General features: G+C 48.7%; 1 protein-coding gene across 2 annotated transcripts in view; it reads right to left on the reverse strand.

Moving 5' to 3' along the window:
* Nucleotides 1–14,150: 14,150 nt before the first annotated feature.
* The window catches only part of TRIM62 (tripartite motif containing 62), a 38,995-nt gene continuing 35,112 nt past the window's right edge, over nucleotides 14,151–18,033 (reverse strand). For both annotated transcript variants that reach the window (XM_055398250.2, XM_088844754.1), the window contains one exon: nucleotides 14,151–16,671. In XM_055398250.2, coding sequence (XP_055254225.1) covers nucleotides 16,121–16,671 — 551 coding nt within the window. In that variant the 3' untranslated portion in view covers nucleotides 14,151–16,120. The remainder of the gene's footprint in view (nucleotides 16,672–18,033) is intronic.

The raw sequence follows: 18,033 nt of genomic DNA on the forward strand, positions 1-18,033 counted from the left end.
TCCCAGCATCAGAGTCTTTTCCATTGAGTCAGCTCGTCGCATGAGGTGGCCAAAGTATTGCAGCTTCAGCTTTAGCATCAGTCCTTCCAATGAACACCCAGGATTGATCTCCCTTAGAATGGACTGGTTGGATCTCCTGGCGGTACAAGGGACTCTCAAGAGTCTTCTCCAACACCACAGTTCAAAAGCATCAATTCTTCCGCGATCAGCTTGGTGCAATAATTCGGTGCACTTTCTTAGGAACTGGAGCACAGGATGGAAGATGACAATGCAATAGTGATTGAGGCATATTATGAAGGGCAATGTGGTAGTGTTGGCAAGTTAATGGAAGTTTCTGAGAAAGGAAGAGAAGAAATCAGCTTTGCACTTTAGGTGGCTCACTAGAGGCAGTGAAGAGGTTGTGGTATGCAGTCTCCAAGATGTCCCCAGTGATCTCAAATGTCAGTATTCACACCCTGATATGATTCTCTCTCCTTGAGTATGGACTGGGCTTGTTGATTCCATTCTAATGAATAGACTATGTTAGAAGTGATGGGTTACCACTTCTGAGATTAAATTACAAAAAAACCTGTAGCTTCTGTCTTTGACACCCTCTGTTGCTCACTTGCTCTTGGGGAAGACATCTTCGACGTTACAAGCTGTCCTATTGAGAGGTTTAGGTGTCCAGAAATGGATGTCTCTGTCCAATGACAAAGATTTGAGGGCTTCTAATAGCCATGAGTTGGAGAAGACTCTTGAGAGTCCCTTGGACTGCAAGGAAATCCAACCATTCTAAAAGAGATCAATCCTGGGTGTTCACTGGAAGGACTTATGCTAAAGCTGAAACTCCAATACTTTGGCCACCTCATGTGACGAGTTGACTCACTGGAAAAGACTCTGATGCTAGGAGGGATTGGGGGTAGGAGGAGACGGGGACGACAGAAAATGAGATGGCTGGATGGCATCACCGACTCTGTGGACATGAGTTTGAGTGAACTCCGGGAGTTGGTGATGGACAGGGAGGCCTGGCGTGCTGTGGTTCATGGGGTCGCAAAGAGTCGGACATGACTAAGCGACTGAACTGAACTGAATAGCCATGAGTGGGCTTGAAGGTGGATCCTCCTCAAAGTGAGCATTGGCATGACTGTAGCCCTGGTCAACACTTGCTGGAAGTCATGTGAGAGACCCTGAGCCAGAGGCACCCCCTAAGCCAAGCCCAGATTCCTGACCCACAGAAACTTCGAGATAATAAATACTTGTGGCTTTAAGTTTTAGCAAGAATTTAAGGTAATTTTAGTGCATCAGTAGATAACTAGACAATAGACAGGGATTAGAAGCAAAGAGAAAGCAGGCTGATTAGGAGGGGACACTTGTTCTAGGTCAGGGAAGAGATAATGAGAATCTGGATTGGGGCATTGGCTGTAGGGGTGGATGGATTTGAGATAGGTCTGGAAATAAACAAAAGATATTTGGCAATGAAGTTGGATGTGGGAATGAGGGAGAAGGTGGAGGAGAAAATAACACTGGTGTTTTGTAACATGGGGGGTGGTATTAGCTAGAGTTGCCAGCATGCAAGCCTCTGGGGATAAGTTTAAAAAGTAGCTCCTTGAGATTTCTGGCAACAAGAAGATAGATCAACAAGCAGGCTCATGGACAAAGAGAACAGCCACTGTGGCCTGGGGGAAAAGTATTGCAGAAAAAAACAGAATCAAAGGAGAAAGAACTGGAAAGCGCTCTCTGAATTAGATTTATTTGTCAAAATGTATGGTATACTATTCTCCCCTTCTTCTGCTCATTCATTCAGCAAGTATATATTCAGTGTCTTCCCTGTGGCAGGCGCTATCCCAGGCACTGGGGACATAAATGTTAGCACAAAAGTCTTTGCCTTCATGGCATTCATACCTTCCTTGCGGGAAGAGAAACAATTAAGAGTTTTGGCTTCTGCCTGTTAACTCTCTTCGATGTTATTTCTGTCTTAATCTTTGACAATTTCAATATACACACAGATGACCCTTCTGACACTGTTCTCTCAGCTTCTTGCTTCAGAGATCTTGTCTAGACCTTGACATGGATTTAAGGCTCTAAACATGTCTCTCCAGTTATTCTCCTCCCTCCTACTGAGACTCCGTCAGCCTTCAGTGCCAGGAACTGAAATCGATCAATCTTACATTTTGCATTTTTTCCCTCCCTGTTACTGTCCTCTCTTCTGGTTATATCAGTCAGGCTAGGCTATGTGGTGCTGCAGTAACAAACCATCCCAATAATTCAGGTTTATATTTAAGGCTCACATTTTAAGCTTTAATACAATGAAGAAAGATTTATTTCCTGCTCATACAACTTGAACACTGTCAGTCAACAGAGGACTCTGCTTTTCATAGTGAGAAACCCAGGCTGATGGAAAAGCCACCATTTCAAATAACATTGGTTACTATGTGAGAGGGAAAAGAGAGCTCTGGAGGGTCTTGGCAATTAAATGCTCCATCTAGAGTCTGTAATCTAATTGGTCAGAACTAGTCACATGGCCACACCTAGCCTCAAATGGACAGAAAAGTGCATTTCTTCCCAAAGTCCAGAAGCAAGGGGTAGGGTTGGAGAACTGGAATTTTTATGAATATCTCTTAAATATTCCCATGCCGGCTTAAATTCCATAGTTATTTTATCATCATTCCCTTGCATTCACCCACTACTCCCTTGCATCTTTTGATTTGTTGTATGTTTACTCTCTAAGCAAAACTACAACTCTGGTTGAATATAACTTTCCACCTTCACCCATGCAGCGGAAAGCTCTTCTTAGAGTTGCTGGAAACTTCCTAGGACAGGACCTCCAGTTTACCATAGATTGGGCCAATATTCCTGTCTTTCAAATTTCAGGATCAGTGGTTAGGTGAGGGCAGGAGCATTCAGAGGACATTGCATTGAGGGAGGAAAGACACATCTCTTGATTGATCTCCTATTGTGGACCACTTTGCAGGCATAACTACTGGGGACTATGCCTTAAAGATCATAGATTTGCCTCTTTGGTTGCCAGAGAGAACAGGGGAAGATATGTGAGATGGAGTGATGGGAAGGACTGCATCTTAGTATCTCCGGTGCTGCCACCAAAGTCTACTGTCAACATCTTTACCTCTCATTCTCGCTTCAGCTCCTCCTAACTGATCTCCCTAACTTGAACTTCAATTCCTTTCCTGTCCATTCTATAAGTGGAAGTCAGAGTGACCTTTCTAAAGTTATATATATATTTTATCATGTTACTTCTAGATTTGAATCTCTTCGGGTGGTGCCCACTGCTTTCAGAATGAGGCCAGGACTTCTTAGCAGATCCTTCATCACCTTGAATATCTTAATCTGTGCTATCCATTATACAAGCGACCAGCCTCATGTGGCTATGGAGCACTCAAAGTGTGGCCAGTCTTATTTGAGATATGCTATATGTGTAAAATACCCCCCACATTTCAAAGACATGGTTCAAAGAGAAGAATGTGAAACATCTCATTAGCAATTTAAAAATTTTGACTAGATACTGAAATGATATATCTATATTGGGTGAAATGAAACACATTGTTAATATTAATTTCACTAACTTCTTTTCAATTTTTAAAATGTGGCTACTAGAAAATGCAAAATTACATATGTGAGTCATATTACACATACACTGGATCATGCTGACTGTACACCCCACCAGCTTCATTTCTCTTCCCTGTTAATTTTAGTTAAAGTTTTTTCTTTAAAAGTAACAAACTGATTCTGAAAGAAATGAAAATTAAAAGTTTGGGGAATTGATTGCAAGGACTTTCAGAATCAGAAGGATTATTGACGAATGGGTCTTTGAAAGGAGCAGGGTAGCTCCAGGGGCCTCAGCAGCAGAGGTTCACAGGCATTAATATAACTCAGCTCCATTTCTGGGTGTCACGTTCCACAATTCAAATTCCTGGGAAGAGAGAATCTGATTAGGTCAGTTTCAATCAGGTGTGTCTACTTCTGGATCAATCCACAATGGCTAAGAGAAGAACTCGCTGTGAGATGCTTATTGTAGAGTTCTCACCCTCAACCCTGCAACTGCTATGTTCCTAAGGGGCAGTATAAGCTCTCTAACTTCTAGGAGTCAGCAACATTTTTCTTTCAAGGACAAGAGAGTAAACGTTTTAAGCTTTGTGAGCCGAAGAGTCTCTGTGACAACTATGCCACTTTGCTGTGTAAAGCGAAAGCAGTCAGAGACAGCACATAAATGAATGGACGTAACTATGTCTCAATAAAACTGTTTTTATAAAACTAAAACGTGGGCCATAGTTTTCCATCACCTTACACTGTGCTTTCTTTTCTTTCTGCCTCTTCTATCCTTTCCCACCTTCCTTCCAGCAGCTTCCCATCATGCTGCAGGTCTCAGTTTAGATGCCACTTCTTGGAAGCTTGCCCTAACCCTCCTCCTCCAGCTGGTTGTTGGTCTCTTCTTTACGCTCTGCTAGACTCCTGTACTCTCTCCAAGCACTTCTCAGACTCTGTCATCATTGTTCTGTAACAGCCACTGGATCCTAGTCTGGGTCCCATTTGTTGTTATAAATCCAGCACCTGGCATGCCTGGCACATGTTACACACCTGGGTACCACTGGATGCATGTAAGATGCCATGAACCCGTGGCTGGCAGACAATCGGAACAGACATCCTGACATCTCCGGGCAGTGGTGAGAATTCTGGGCTTTTGTATTAAGCTGTGTGAGACCCAATTTCCTCACTTTGTTGCTCCTCTGAATCCCAGGTCTCAGGTGGTAGACGAGGAGTCTCCTGGCAATTTCTGTGTCATCCAAGCCTTGCTTGCCAGGGGCCATCGGGCTATTGTCCCCTCTAAGAACCATAGGAAAAGCTGAAACACCATGACCTCAGGAAAGCACTGGCGGTGCAAGTGTTTAGAGATATGAGAAGTGGAAAGATTGAAGGACTGCAAGCCTCGGATACTGTGATAAGCCATGCCACAACTGGGGTGAAACCAGGAGTGTTCTCATTCAGGCCCGGGAGGAGGACTTTCTGCTCCTTGGTCAGGTTTCCCTGTGGAGGCCCCACCAGGCAGGGAGTATCCCTGGAAGGTAAGGGGGCAGTGTGGTAAGGGCAGCCTTGGTCTCATAGTCACCCAGAGCCACAGTTACAGGGGCTGCAGAATGGGCTTCCTTGACCTGCAGGGTTGATGATTACATCCAACAGAACCTGGACAAAGGTACAGGAGACTGTGAGGCTGCACATGTGGCTGTGGCTTCTATGAGGCTTTATCCAACTCAGTACATCATCCCTTGTTGCCACAAGACAATGAGGAGAATTTCTTCTCTTATGGGAGACAAAGAATAAAACTGATCTAGAACCCCTGCCTGTGCTGAAGGTGCTTAAGTAGCTTACCTGGGCCCCTCATGTGGATGGCAGGCGGGGATGGGTGACCCGAGACAACCGGCGGCAAGTTTTCCATAAGATGAAGCTGATGATCAGGAGAGTGGACGAGGAGAGCAGGGTTGGGATGATGATCACTGCAGCCTGCAGGCCACCCACGTCTGGGGACGAAGGGACAGAGGCATCAGGGCAGGGGTAGTGGAGTGTTCCCCAAGGGCAGCCTGTTCCCTGGCCCTCAGTAGCTGGGGCCCCAGGTCTGAAGGAGGACTGGTACAGAGCAATCACAGGCTTGGAGGCAAAGACTGAGTGACCTTGGACAAGCAGGCAATAGTTCATTTCCCCCAGTGTTTGGCACTTGGTGCTAGGCGCATGTTTGTGGACTGAAAGGGAGAGGAGTGATGCTGTAACCCAAGGTGCTTTACATACCGTGTCGTAGCCCACTAGCAAGCTGCCATCTCCATTTACCAGATGAAGAACCTGAGATGCAGAGGCTGCCTCTTTGGTTCACATTCAATGCTTTAACGGCATGATCTCATTTCTGGCCTCCTATCCCTAGCACATGCTGTTCCCATTGCCTGGAACACTGTCCCCAACTCTCACTCATGCTGCAGGTCTCAACTTCCATGTACCCCTCCAGTGGCCCCTCTGACTTTCTCCCCTCCTGTTCAAGCCCAGCCCTCTGCGCGTGTGCTGTGACTGGTCACTATCGCCTCTTCGATGGAGACCGGAGATAAACCTGTCCTTGATCTCAGCACTAGCACATAGTAGCCGCTCAATAAGGGTTTGTCAGGTAAGTGATTGAATGGCAGGGTGAGGGAGTGGAGAGCACAGTGGGGCTGTCTAAGAGGAGAGTGGGGAAGGGGCTCCTCTGGCCCAGCCCTCCCCCACCCACAGGTAAAGTCACCTTTTCTCCTTTGGGACCTGTCCAAAGTCAACACTTCCCGGAACTGAGCCAGAGAAGGGTAGAACCAAGCTGGGCTGAACAAACATAACCTTTTCTACCTGACTGCCCCAATCAGTTCTGGGCATTTGACTCCAGTCCAAGGACTGTTTCTAGCTCAGCAGCTTCCCTCTTTGAAAGCTAGCCAGGGCAGCACAGGAGGTGAGGGTGGGCTGGAGGCAGAAAGCCTGGCTTCACCTAGCTCTGCCGTGAACACGCTGTATGACCTTGAGGAATCCACCTCCCTGCTCTGGTCTCAGTTTCCTCAACTGTAGCGAGGGAAGAATGATCTCTGCACATACAGCACAGTGGTACACGGATGGGATAATAATAAGGAACGTGGGTTTGGGGGTCCCCCAGCCCTGGGTTCATATCTGAGCTTAACCATTTAATGTGGAAAATCATTTTAACTCTTTGGGCTTAGTGTTCTCATCTGTGAAATGGGGATAAAAGTGGGTACCTCCTCTTAGGCTTGTTGTGAGGATTAAACAAGTTGACAGCTAATAATACACATTATGTTAATGATCCCTCAAACAAGGTCTGGTGCACAATTAGATTTAACCAATCGTAAGGTCTTCAGGGGCTTGGAGAGAAAAGAGAGCATTTGGGAAAACGTGGGTTTGAATTGGATTACAGAATTCCAGAGTGGGGAATTTGCCTTAGGAACCACGTGGTACATTGGAGGGGAGACTGAGGCCCCCCAGCCACCGCCCCCCTGCTCAAAGAGTGGATCAGAGTCTGGTCTAGGATCACACTTAATTCCTTACTATTTGGCTAGTAAATTCCTGGGGCAGAGCATGGGCTTGGGTTGGGAAGTTGGGAATTTGCTTTGGGAACCAGAAAACGTTCAAGTAGCTTAGCTCCTTCCCCCGTCCTCCCCCACCCCCATCTGCCCCTGTTACTCCTCCAGTCCCAGCAGCATGAGGAAAAGCTGGCTGAAGAACTGGCTGAAGTACAAGGGCAACTGGCACTCCGCCCCTCCCCTTCCACTTGATTCCAGCCTCCCTCCTCCACCTCAAGGTCGAGATCGCCCAAGTCCCCCACCCTCCAGGACTCAAGGAGCCCAGGGTCTCAGAGAGCAGCAGAGGAAAGCGATGGTGTCTACTTACTGCACCGGTGGGCGGCGGTGGAGAAGTTACAGGGGGGCCCTGGGCCCATCCGTGGGGTGTTGGGACCTTATCCCAGGAGGGGCGGAGGCGGCAGGTGTTCAAGGCCTTCCAGGGCCTTCCCTTCCTGAAAGTAGGGGGCAGGCCAAGGTTAAACCCTGGTGCAACAGGCTCTGGCTCACTGGTGCAGCAGGCTCCATACTCAGAAGGGGAGTCAGGAAAAACAGGCTACTAGGGGGACCTCAAGGTCAAACAACATTATTGTATTAAATTGATGCTATAGAAGACTATTCAATAATACAGAAAAATACACACAATCTATTATTAAGTGGAGAAAAAATTAAGCTAGCAAACAACAGGAGAGTGTGTTCCAATTTTTGTAAACAAACATATGTACTCACATGGGGAAAAACCTGTAATCACCTAGACACGAGCAGTGGTTATCGCTCAACAGTGGCTGATGGGAAATATGTACTCTGTGTGTCTTGACTGTATTTCACAATTTTTCTACAATGAACATGTTGTAAGAAAAAAAAGTTACTTAGGAAAGCAAGACATTTAAAATGAGCAAGGAACTTTCCTCATGGTCCAGTGGGGAAAAATCTGCCTGCCAATGCAGGGGCCATGGGTTTGATCCCTGGGCTGGGAAGATCCCACATGCTGCAGGGCAACTAAGTCTGTGCGCCACGACAAGAAAATTCACCACAATGAGAAGCTGGTGCATGGCAACCGGGGAGTAGCCCTGGTCACCACAACTAGAGAAAGCCCGAGCACAGCAACGAAGACCCAGCACAGCCGGAGATAAATCAATAAATAAAATTTAAAAGTAGAATAAAATGAAGAAGCCTTTTGACCAAGAAATTGTAGAAATTTACAGAACTTGGGGTCGCAAAGAGTCGGACACGATGCGCGCACGCACAGAACTCATAGGCAATTAAAAATGAACATATTTTTATAAAGGAAAAAGCTATCTTTATTTATGTATAAACAAGAATGCCTGGAAGGACCTACAACAAACTGTAAACAGGTGTTGACTCCTGGAAGCAGAATGAGGGGACTTTCTGTTTTATAGGCTTATGTCTATTGTAATCTTTTTGCAAAAAGCAGAAGTTATTTTATAATGGGGGGAAAAAAAGACAATCAAGCAGTGTTCCTAGTCTTTGCTGGCTCTTCCTGGTTCTCTCTGGGCAGAGCCAGGCCGGGGGTGTCTCAGTATGCTCGTCCTGGCCATCTTTAGGGAGGAGCCATCCCTGGTCTCTACATTCCCTCCCAACTTGGACACACTAACCACGATTCCAGCTTGGACACTAACCAGCTCCAGCCAGCAAAGATTTTCTTTCTTTTTTTCATAAGTTCCTTTTTTTGAATGTGGATCACTTTTAAAGTCTTTTTACTGAATCTGTCACAATATTGCTTCTGTTTTATGTTGTTTCATTTTTTGGCCTCGAGGCATATGGGATCTTAGCTCCCAGACCCGGAATTGAACCTGCACCCGCTGCATTGGGAGGCAAAGTCTTAACCCCTAGACTACCAGGGAATTCCCCAGCAAACATTTTCTGTGACCCTCTCTGTACCCAAGACCCCAGGGAACATGATCCCTGCTTCACGATGCTCATGGTCTAGTGGTAGTGGGAGACCCAAAGTGCTTCAAGGGTGCAGAACATTGAGTTCCACTGGACCTGAATGACCAGGACAGCTTCACCTTGAGTGGGAAGTGAAGGATGAGTAAGATTTCAACAGGAAGAAAAAGGAGGGCAAAGATATTCTAGGAGGTGGATGGGTGTCACAAAAGCCGAAGCGTTAAGGACCAAACTCTGCTCCATGCTCTCCACTTGAGATCCCAATATTCTTTTTTAAAAAATATTTATTTATTTATTTGGGTGCCTTGGGTTTTAGTTGTGGCTCATGGAATCTTCGATCTTCATTGCGGCATTTGGGATCTTTAATTGCAGCATGTGGGATCTAGTTCCCTGATCAGGGATTGAACCCAGGCCTCCTACATTTGAACACAGAGTCTTAGCCACTGAATCACAAGGGAAGTCCTGATTTTAATATCCTGAGTTCTCTGATTCTAATATTATACACATCATCATTTTTTTCCTCCACCAGGAGATCCTCAAAACAGAAAGACAGTATTGTGTCACCATTAGCCTGTTGGTTGTTGGTGAGGGGGAGTGAGGGCTGAAGGCTGGGTCAGGAGTAGGACTTGGATCGGTTCAGTACATGAGAGCCATGGTCATTTCTGGCCAGATCTGTGCCCACACAGTAACTACTTCTGTATCACTGCCTATATGGAGGTCTCTTCTGCCTTCCTATTCCCACTATTATCTTTCTCCTACCTGCTTGGTGTGGGGTCTGAAATCCGACCACTAGCTGTTCTTTAAAAGAGGTTTCTTTATACATGTGCATGGGTTGGGGAAGGAGGCATCGAAAACCACAAGTCAGTTACTCTAAGGAACACGGGAGGGTAAGTTTTGACGGAGGAACGAAAGGGGTGGAGGAGGGCATTCCAGAAATATGACAGAGGGAGACCCCCAAAGAAGAGGGAAGGTGAAGCAGGTGGAGACTGTTGGACAAATTCCATGAGGCGGCCTCAAGCTAGAACCTTAGAACGGAGGTTGCCCCATAGCCCAGGGCCACCCATCTTTTGCATTGAACCAACAAGACGTGGACGTCAGTAAGGTGGCTATGCCGGGAGTTGTCCAGGGTCACTGGTGAGTCAGAGGCTGAGTGGGGGTCCACTCCAGATTTAGCAGGTTTGTCTAGATCTTGGCCCACAGCCCACACCTATGAGAAGCACACACCTCCAGCTGGTCTCTGTTTTTTCCTGGGGCCCTTATCTGCTTCTCCTTCCTCCCAGGGGCAGGAGAAGAGCTGCTGAGCCTGGGACCCCATTCCTGATTTGTAGATCTGGCAGCTTAGTCATCGAGGGGCTTCACCTGGGGTTTGCAGTGAGCACAGGAAGCAGGCACAGGGGCTTAGCCTACAGTGAGAGAGGGGGCAAAAGCCCCTTCTTTAGGAAGAAAATCCCAAATGCCCATGGAATCAGGGGACCTCCTTGGGCCATCACTCCCAGTGCCCTCTCTTACCTGTGACTCCCAGTGGCTCCAGCAGCTGCCCAGTTGGCTTTGTCCCTGCTGTGGCTGTTACTGGCTCTGGAGTCTGTTGCCAGTAAGGGAGGTACCAGGTGTGGGTAGGCACCGACTGACTCTGCCCTGGAGGAGGGGCCATTGGGGTCCAGGCCAATTCTTCGTTCTCTTCTGGGAGGAGGATGGAGAAAGGTAACCGGCTCTTAGTGCCTGGAGCTGCAGGGACCCAAGCCACTCCCCTTCTCCTTTGGCTCTGACTCCAAGTTCCCAGGGGGTAGGAGGAGGCATCAGAATCCACATGGGGGAGATTAAAGGTTGCATAAGAAACTGATGGCTGTGAGTCTGGAGACCTGGATCTGGGCCTGCTCTGCCTCATGGACTGGTGACTTCCCATCCAGGTCTCAGTTTTCTTACCTGTGAAATGATGGAGTTGAGGCCAGTGGTCTCTTAGCAGCCATCCTGGAGTCTATGATGCTGACTAGCATGCTCAACTGGGCTGTCTCCACCCAGAGAGGACTTCCTGACTCTGCTTGCTCCTCTTCCTCACCTGGGTTCCCTGGCTTGGCTCTGCCATATGCTATATGATCTTGAACTGGAAACCAACCCTCTCTGGGCCTCCAGATTGGGGTGGAGGAGCCCTTGGGTGCCTTGAGCATTCAGACGTGATCATATTGCAGCCCATGGTTTGGGGGAGCTCACCAGGGCCTGGGCTTTGTGCCTCTGGCTCTAGCCTCCTGAAAGGCCCTCCCTTGACATGCTATCAGAGTAGGAAGCCTCCTGGTTCTAGGGTCCAAAGTGGTCACTCTTCCCCTATTTCACTGAATTCCTAGGGTGAATGGGGAGCATTTTGTAAGAGTCAGAAATATGATAGAATTGTCAACATTTTGAAAGAAGATGGAAGACTGTTCTATACTCTATCTAGGGTAAACAAAAATCCACATAATTTAAACCAGATAGAAAAGAAAAAGGAAAATGAGCATATTTCAGAATAAAAGTCCCTATCTCTTGCTATTTTTTAGAGGCTACACCTCCTAAATGCGTCTCTCCTTTTCTCTCTCTTTCTCCCCTTCTCCCTCCCTCTCTCATTCCCTTTCCTTCTCATTTCTCCTCTGCTTCCCAGCACTCCTTCTTTCCCAGAGACACTGGCTAGAATTGCAGATATCCCAGAGTAAGGAGAAATTACCATTCCCTGGTGGAAATGAAGGTTCAGCACCTCGGTCAGCACATTGCCCCTCCCCCAACCTCATCCCACTCCTTTCTGTCTGCATTTAAGCCTGTGACAGGGTCCTTTGCAAACTTACATTCTGGTGGAGCATCTGGGGAGAGTGAATAGAGCCAAGACTCAGACAGGAGGGGATGAAGCCAGGAATGCTATCCAGGTGTGAGCAGTCAGCCTCCTGGGATGGCCTCTCTGGCAGGAGGGAAGGCCCATCCCCAGAGCCCCTGAGCTGAGACTGTGCTGCCAGGAGACCTTATCTCTGTTGTTTTCTATTCCTGCTGCCACTCCAGAGAGAAAGACCCAGAGCTAATGGCCTTGTTAGGTGCTGAGCGGCCCAAGCCCTGGGACCAACATAAGACTTACAGGATCCTGGGCCATCAGAACCACTGCCTTGACAATCAGTTAGCTAGAAATCTAAACCCCTCCTTGATAGAAATGGGGAAACAGAGGTCTAGGAAGGGAGAGAGAGCCGCTCCGGGTCACACAGTGCCTTCACGAGTCCACCTCTGATCTGGGAGGTACAGGAGATGGAGTCTATAGGTGAAACTTAACTCACAGTTGCATAATTCAATGGTGTGGAGTGTGGGTTAAGTTCCCGCCTTGAATCCCAAGGGGATCACACTTCTGGTGGCTGCTGCCTGTCACTGAAGCTGTTCTCAAAGTTGACAAGCATTTCCAGGGAGGCCAGTGAAGAGCTGGGCTTTAGCCTTGGACAGGCCTGAGTCTGATTTCCAGCTTTACTGAGTACTGACTGTGGGTCCCCTGGTAAGTAGTGTTTCCCTGCTCAAATACTGAGATAATGATACTGACTTCATGGACTTATTTCGATGTTAGATAAGGTGCAAAAAGTCCCACTGCTTCGCTTGCTGACCATGAACACGGTTGTGAATGGGGTTTTTGTCATTCTATCAGTTCTTTCCTTCCCTGAGGAAAATCCTTGCTGATCCCTGCTTCCACCTCAGGCTAGACTGCCTTTGTCTCGCCTCTTCACTTACCTGTATTAAGTGTGGGGTTCCTGGTGTTATACTGGCAACCGCAGATTCTTTCATTCAGGAAGTCTCTGGACACTTCATACCTCTTGGAGGTCCCCTGATTTCCCAGAGTCCCCAGTTGGGCGTTCAGATTGGATCCCTACACTCGCAGACACTTGGAAACCAGGGGTGAAGATGGGGCAGCAAGCAGCCTTTCTGGGACCAGGTGCTGAGCCTGAGTGGGGGTGGGGGAGGAAGGACCATGGACAGGGTACTCTTCCTCCAGGGGAGAGATGCCCTGAGCAAAATAGAGGAGTGTGGCTTGGGAGGAGTCACAGGGGCCTGAGAGCATGGGCTAGGGGGTGATGGGGTTCTCTGGTCCCAGGTTCACTCCCTACAGCTTCTCTGTAAACTGGGGCGCTGTCAACCATTTAGACACCTTTCCCTCTGCCTTTGCCAACAGCCCCTCCTCCTCCTCATTCATGTCCATCTTCCAAGAACTGCAAACAAGTAGTGACTTGGGTAGTTCCCTCTCTCTTTCCTCCCCGCCTCCAGGTATAGGTGAAAATCCATCGTAGAGAGCACCCGGTCTAACCTCCCTCATTCTGTAGGTGAGGCGATGGAGGAGGGACCCTCAGGGCACAAAACAAGTCAGCACAGAACTAAGAGTAGGCCCAGGAGTCCTGCTTCCAAGGCTGCTGCAGTGCACTGCACAACCACAGGAGGCCCCAGGGGCCATTCTCCTGAGTGTACACACCCGCGCGTCCACATGCAGGGCCTTGACTACGGGCCAGGCGGAGGTGGGATGGACCTCCTTTGACATAGCAAACCTGGGGAACTGCCTGGCCTGGGTGGTCCCACACCCCCTCAGAAGGCACAAGAAAGAAGATAGACTCCTGAGGAGCAGTGCCAGCCCAGAGGTTGAGAAAACCCACCCAGTTCTAGGCACTGACTCTGGGAGGCAGCTGGAGTGACAGGCAGGTCCTCCCTAAATGCACTGCACTTTGCAGCTTATAACAAACCATGTGGGATTGGTGTGATTATCCCCATTTTCCATGCGAGAAAACTGAGGTCCAGAGAAGTTAATTCATTTTTCTAGAGGCACACAGTGACAGAGCCTGGATTTAAGCCTAGGTCTGTGGGGCTCTAGGGTCCAGTCCCTTCCCACTGTCTCATGAGCTCCTCTCTGCTTCCAAGACTACCACCATGCCCTCCTCCAGGCCAAGACTGACAGTCTTCCCTGACTGGTAAGTTGTGATGAGAGTGCCTTGGGCTTAATTCTAAACTCGCTTAGTATGGGACATGGGACTGTAGGCAAGTCATGTCCTCTCTATGAACCTATTTTCCCCTTCTGTAAAATGGGTATGGTGCTACTCAGCCGGGTTGCTTTGTGGATTAGCCATGTTGATTTATGTATGCTGCCTGGGCCAGGATGGGTGGGCCTCTGTGTGTGTCAAAATGAATGGCACTGACCACTCACAGCCTGTAACTTTAATTTAATACAAATTCATCATAACTCACAAAATGGGTAACATTTAAAATAAAAATACTGCTGGGGGTGGCCCAGATTCTGGTAGCTGAATGGGTGGGGTGAGACTGAGGATTCCTCCTGCCCAAGGGAGGTCCCCATGAGCAGCAGTTGTGAGGTGGGAGCCCCCCAGGTTCAGCTCGTCTGGTTTCTTTGAGGTGGGTATGATCAAAGACCCCAAATGCAGAATCTAAGCCCCAGAACTGGAAAGGAAAGCCTAGGGCAGGAGGCTTTCAGCTTGGTCCTGCAGGCTCACTCTAGGGGCGCCTGTCCTGGACAGGGACACAGCCTTGGAGCAGGACACCTGGAGGCTCCGCTGCCTCAAAGCCAAGGCCTAGAGGTGGATTCCAATGGCAAAAACTGAAAATGAGCTTGTTCAACACCCATTCTCACTTTCTTCTATTGTGCCTTTTTGTATGGATGAGGCTGGAAAGAAGAAAAGTACATTTCCCAGACTCCCTTGCAGCCAAGGTTCTGGATCTGATTTATGTTTCCCCAAACAGAATCCCTTGTAGAGATTTGGATCTGGAAACCGAATTGCCTGGAGGGAGGCAGGCCTCAGGACATCATTTACTGGCATGGACAGTAGCAGAGACTGCACAGTTCTGCAGCCAGCAGCTTCTGATGCAGTGGCCGCCTGCCGATGGGAGCAGCGTTCCTGGTTATAGCAGACGTGATGAATTTGGCGGCTGGGAGCTGTTCCTTGAAATTCAGCAGAGTCGGCTCCTCTAGCCCTTGCAGTGATTTTGCAAAGCCACTAGGGACCTGGTAATAAATCCTTGTCTAATTAAAAAAAGCTAAAGCAGCTCATGTTTTCTGCAATAGTATCCCAACTGAGACAGATGCCAAGATTGATGGGGGGGGGGCCTAACCGACAGCCCACCCCAGTGCTCAGGGCCTAAACAACTGCTCTCCCCAGCCTTGCTACACCCTTACCAAGTCAATAGACCTGGTTGGACCTTTGTTCAGAGCTGCTGGGGACCTCCACCATCCAGTGATGCTTGTCCTACATGAGCCTTGGGGTGCGCCATCCTGTTGCCTTAAGACCTGTGGGCTTAACTGGCTGTAACAAGTGGGCTCAACTACTGGGTACCTTCCACAGGCCACAGCATTATTTTTATTGTTGTTGTTGCTGTTTAGTCACTAAGTCAAAAGAGTCACTAAGACTCTTTTGCGACTGAAGCCCACCAGGCTCCTCTGTCCATAGGATTCTCCAGGCAAGAACACTGGAGTGGGTTGCCATCTCCTTCTCCAGGGGAATCTTCCCAACCCAGGGATCAAACCCACATCTCCTGCATTGCAGATGGATTCTTTACCACTGAGTCACCAGGGAAGCCCAATATCACTTTTACCCACAGATAGATGGGAAAATCAGGAACTATAAAACTCGTGGTACAGGGGTGGAAGGAGAGGGTGGTTCTCAGGCGACTTTGGGGCTAACTACCACCTGTGTCCACCGTGGGCTGTGATCAAGGACAAAACAGCCCATCACTAGCTTGGTCAGGGGCAAGTCTCGGTGAGGGTTCTCTCTGCAGTTGTCAACTGTTGGCAACACTCTGACACATCCTGAGGTCAGGGCATGTGGGTGGGAAGGAGACACAGGCAGGCCTCCACACCTGCCCGAGAGGAGGATGAGTGGTTAGGCAGGGGCTGCCATGAAGAGAAGCCAGGTCTGGTACTTGGACCACAACTTGCATCCCCATCAAGGTCAGAGCTATAGAGCATCAGTGCTGGAAGAGGTTTTCCGAGTCACAGGGCACAACCTCCATTTCACAGATGGGGAAGTGAGGCTGAAGGGTAAACAACAGGCCTGAGATCTCGTGGGTGGCCCCGCTGGGTTGGAGTCCCCACCTCCTGTCTGTGGGCAAGGCTCTTGCTGGTGGCCAAGCCCAAGCGCCCACAGTCGCCCTCCACTGCGCTAGATGCGGACGGTGTTGATCCGCAGCGGCTGCACGTTCTTGCCATTGGCGTGGCTCTGCCCGGGGCTGAAGTAGGAGCAGAGCTTGCCCGGAAACTTCTCGCGGAAGGTGTAGAGCCAAGACATGTCGTCGGCGTTGTAGAAGATGAGCAGGCCTTGGTCGTAGTCCAGGAAGACGCCCACCTTGTCGAGCTTGTCGCGGACGTTGAGCCGCGTCCAGGGCTCCGTGCAGGCGCTGTACTGGTTGCCGTCGTGCATGACGATGCAGTAGAAGCCGCGGCTGGGCTGGATCTGGATGCTGCCCTTGCGGCTCGCGGCCTCGTGCGCCAGCCCGATCACCCACTGGGTCTTCTCCGCCACCACCACCTCCCAGTAGTGGACGCCGCTACTGAAGGCCTCCGAACCCAGCACCGACACCTCCACATCAAAGCGCTTGGGCGAGTCCTGCAGCGGCTGTGGGTGCAGGTTGCCATAGGCCACGATGGTGCAGTCGTCGGACAGAATCAGGCGCTGGTGGGCGGTGCCCGGGTCCAGGGTCAGGGCGGCTGGCACTGCGGGGATGGGGGAGGAAGAGAAGATGAGTGGAGAGAAGGCTGTGGACCCACTCTATGGTGCCTCCCTGAGGCCAGGTTCTGGCTGGCCCCCAGGAAGCTGTGTGATGCTGAATACAAGCCTGCCCTCTCTGGGCCTCAGCTTCTTCCTTTATAAAACGGGAGGGTGACAGTTAAGAGCCTATTGGATTGAAACTCGCTTGTGGGGGACAAGAGCTGTGGCGGCTTGTTCACTGATGATTTCCCGGGGACAAGGCTCACAGTGGGTACTCTGCAAAAATTTGCTGAGTAAACCTGAATGAGGTCCAGAACTGGATGATTTCAGAGCTGGGAGGGAGCTTAAAGATTCTTCAGGTGCTGGATAATCACTCTATAGGGTAATCTGGAAACTCGTGGGAGTGTTTGAGCTGTCTCCATAGGTATGATCCAGGGATGCTAAGTGCCTTGAATGAAATGTACAGGGTGATCCTATATCCCCCCACCAATAAGTTTCAGATGCTCCCCCAGATATTCATGTGGATGGAAAAAATCTTTACAATGACCAAGAACTACAGTTTAACTCAATTTTATACATAAACATGAAATAATTTTTGTACAGTTTTAATATATACTGAATATTTTGAAATGCAACTACCCCATAAACTGGGGGAACACTGAATTTGTTTTGTCTGGAACTTCACTAAGAATTATTTGCTTTTTTTTGAAAGTACATCTCTAAGAAGAACACCATTGACCAAGATAACCTACCTATTTCAGACTGCATTTGAGGCAGAATGGTGTTTTACCTATGGTGTGAGCACCTGACTCATTCATTATGTTTTCTGGGGTGATTGTGAGTGAGCATCTACATATTGACATATACAATATTTTATTATAAATACTTTCCTTCTATTTTTTCCTTTATATATATCATAGACTATATACATACATATGGGTGCATATATACTTGAAATTGTGAGACGGTCATACTAATTTTGAGTCATTACAAATTATTTGTTATGAAAAGTATATGATGGGTCTGAAAAAGTTGAAAACCACTGATTTTAGGCCAATTCTCCCATTTGACAGATGGAGAAACTGAGACCCAGAAAGGAGACTTGACTAGTCTCAGGTCACAGACGAACATTGGCAGAGCCAGGACTAATCAAGACCAGGTGCAATCCAACCCCAGCCTTCTCTTCCTGCCTACCTCTCACTCACCACCTCCCATTCCAGTCAGGCCCAGGCCTTCACCCAGACTTTTCCCTCCTCCACCTCACCTCTGCTTGTTGTAATCATCCCCATGAGGCTCAATTCCAGTGCTCATCCTCAGGGAAGCCTTCCTGGTTGCTTCCTCTGAAATTTCTCAACTTTGTTTGTGCC

Source organism: Moschus berezovskii, chromosome 2 (assembly GCF_049115385.1).
Source record: "Moschus berezovskii isolate FMDL1 chromosome 2, NW_MosBer_1.0, whole genome shotgun sequence".
NCBI lineage: Eukaryota > Metazoa > Chordata > Mammalia > Artiodactyla > Moschidae > Moschus > Moschus berezovskii.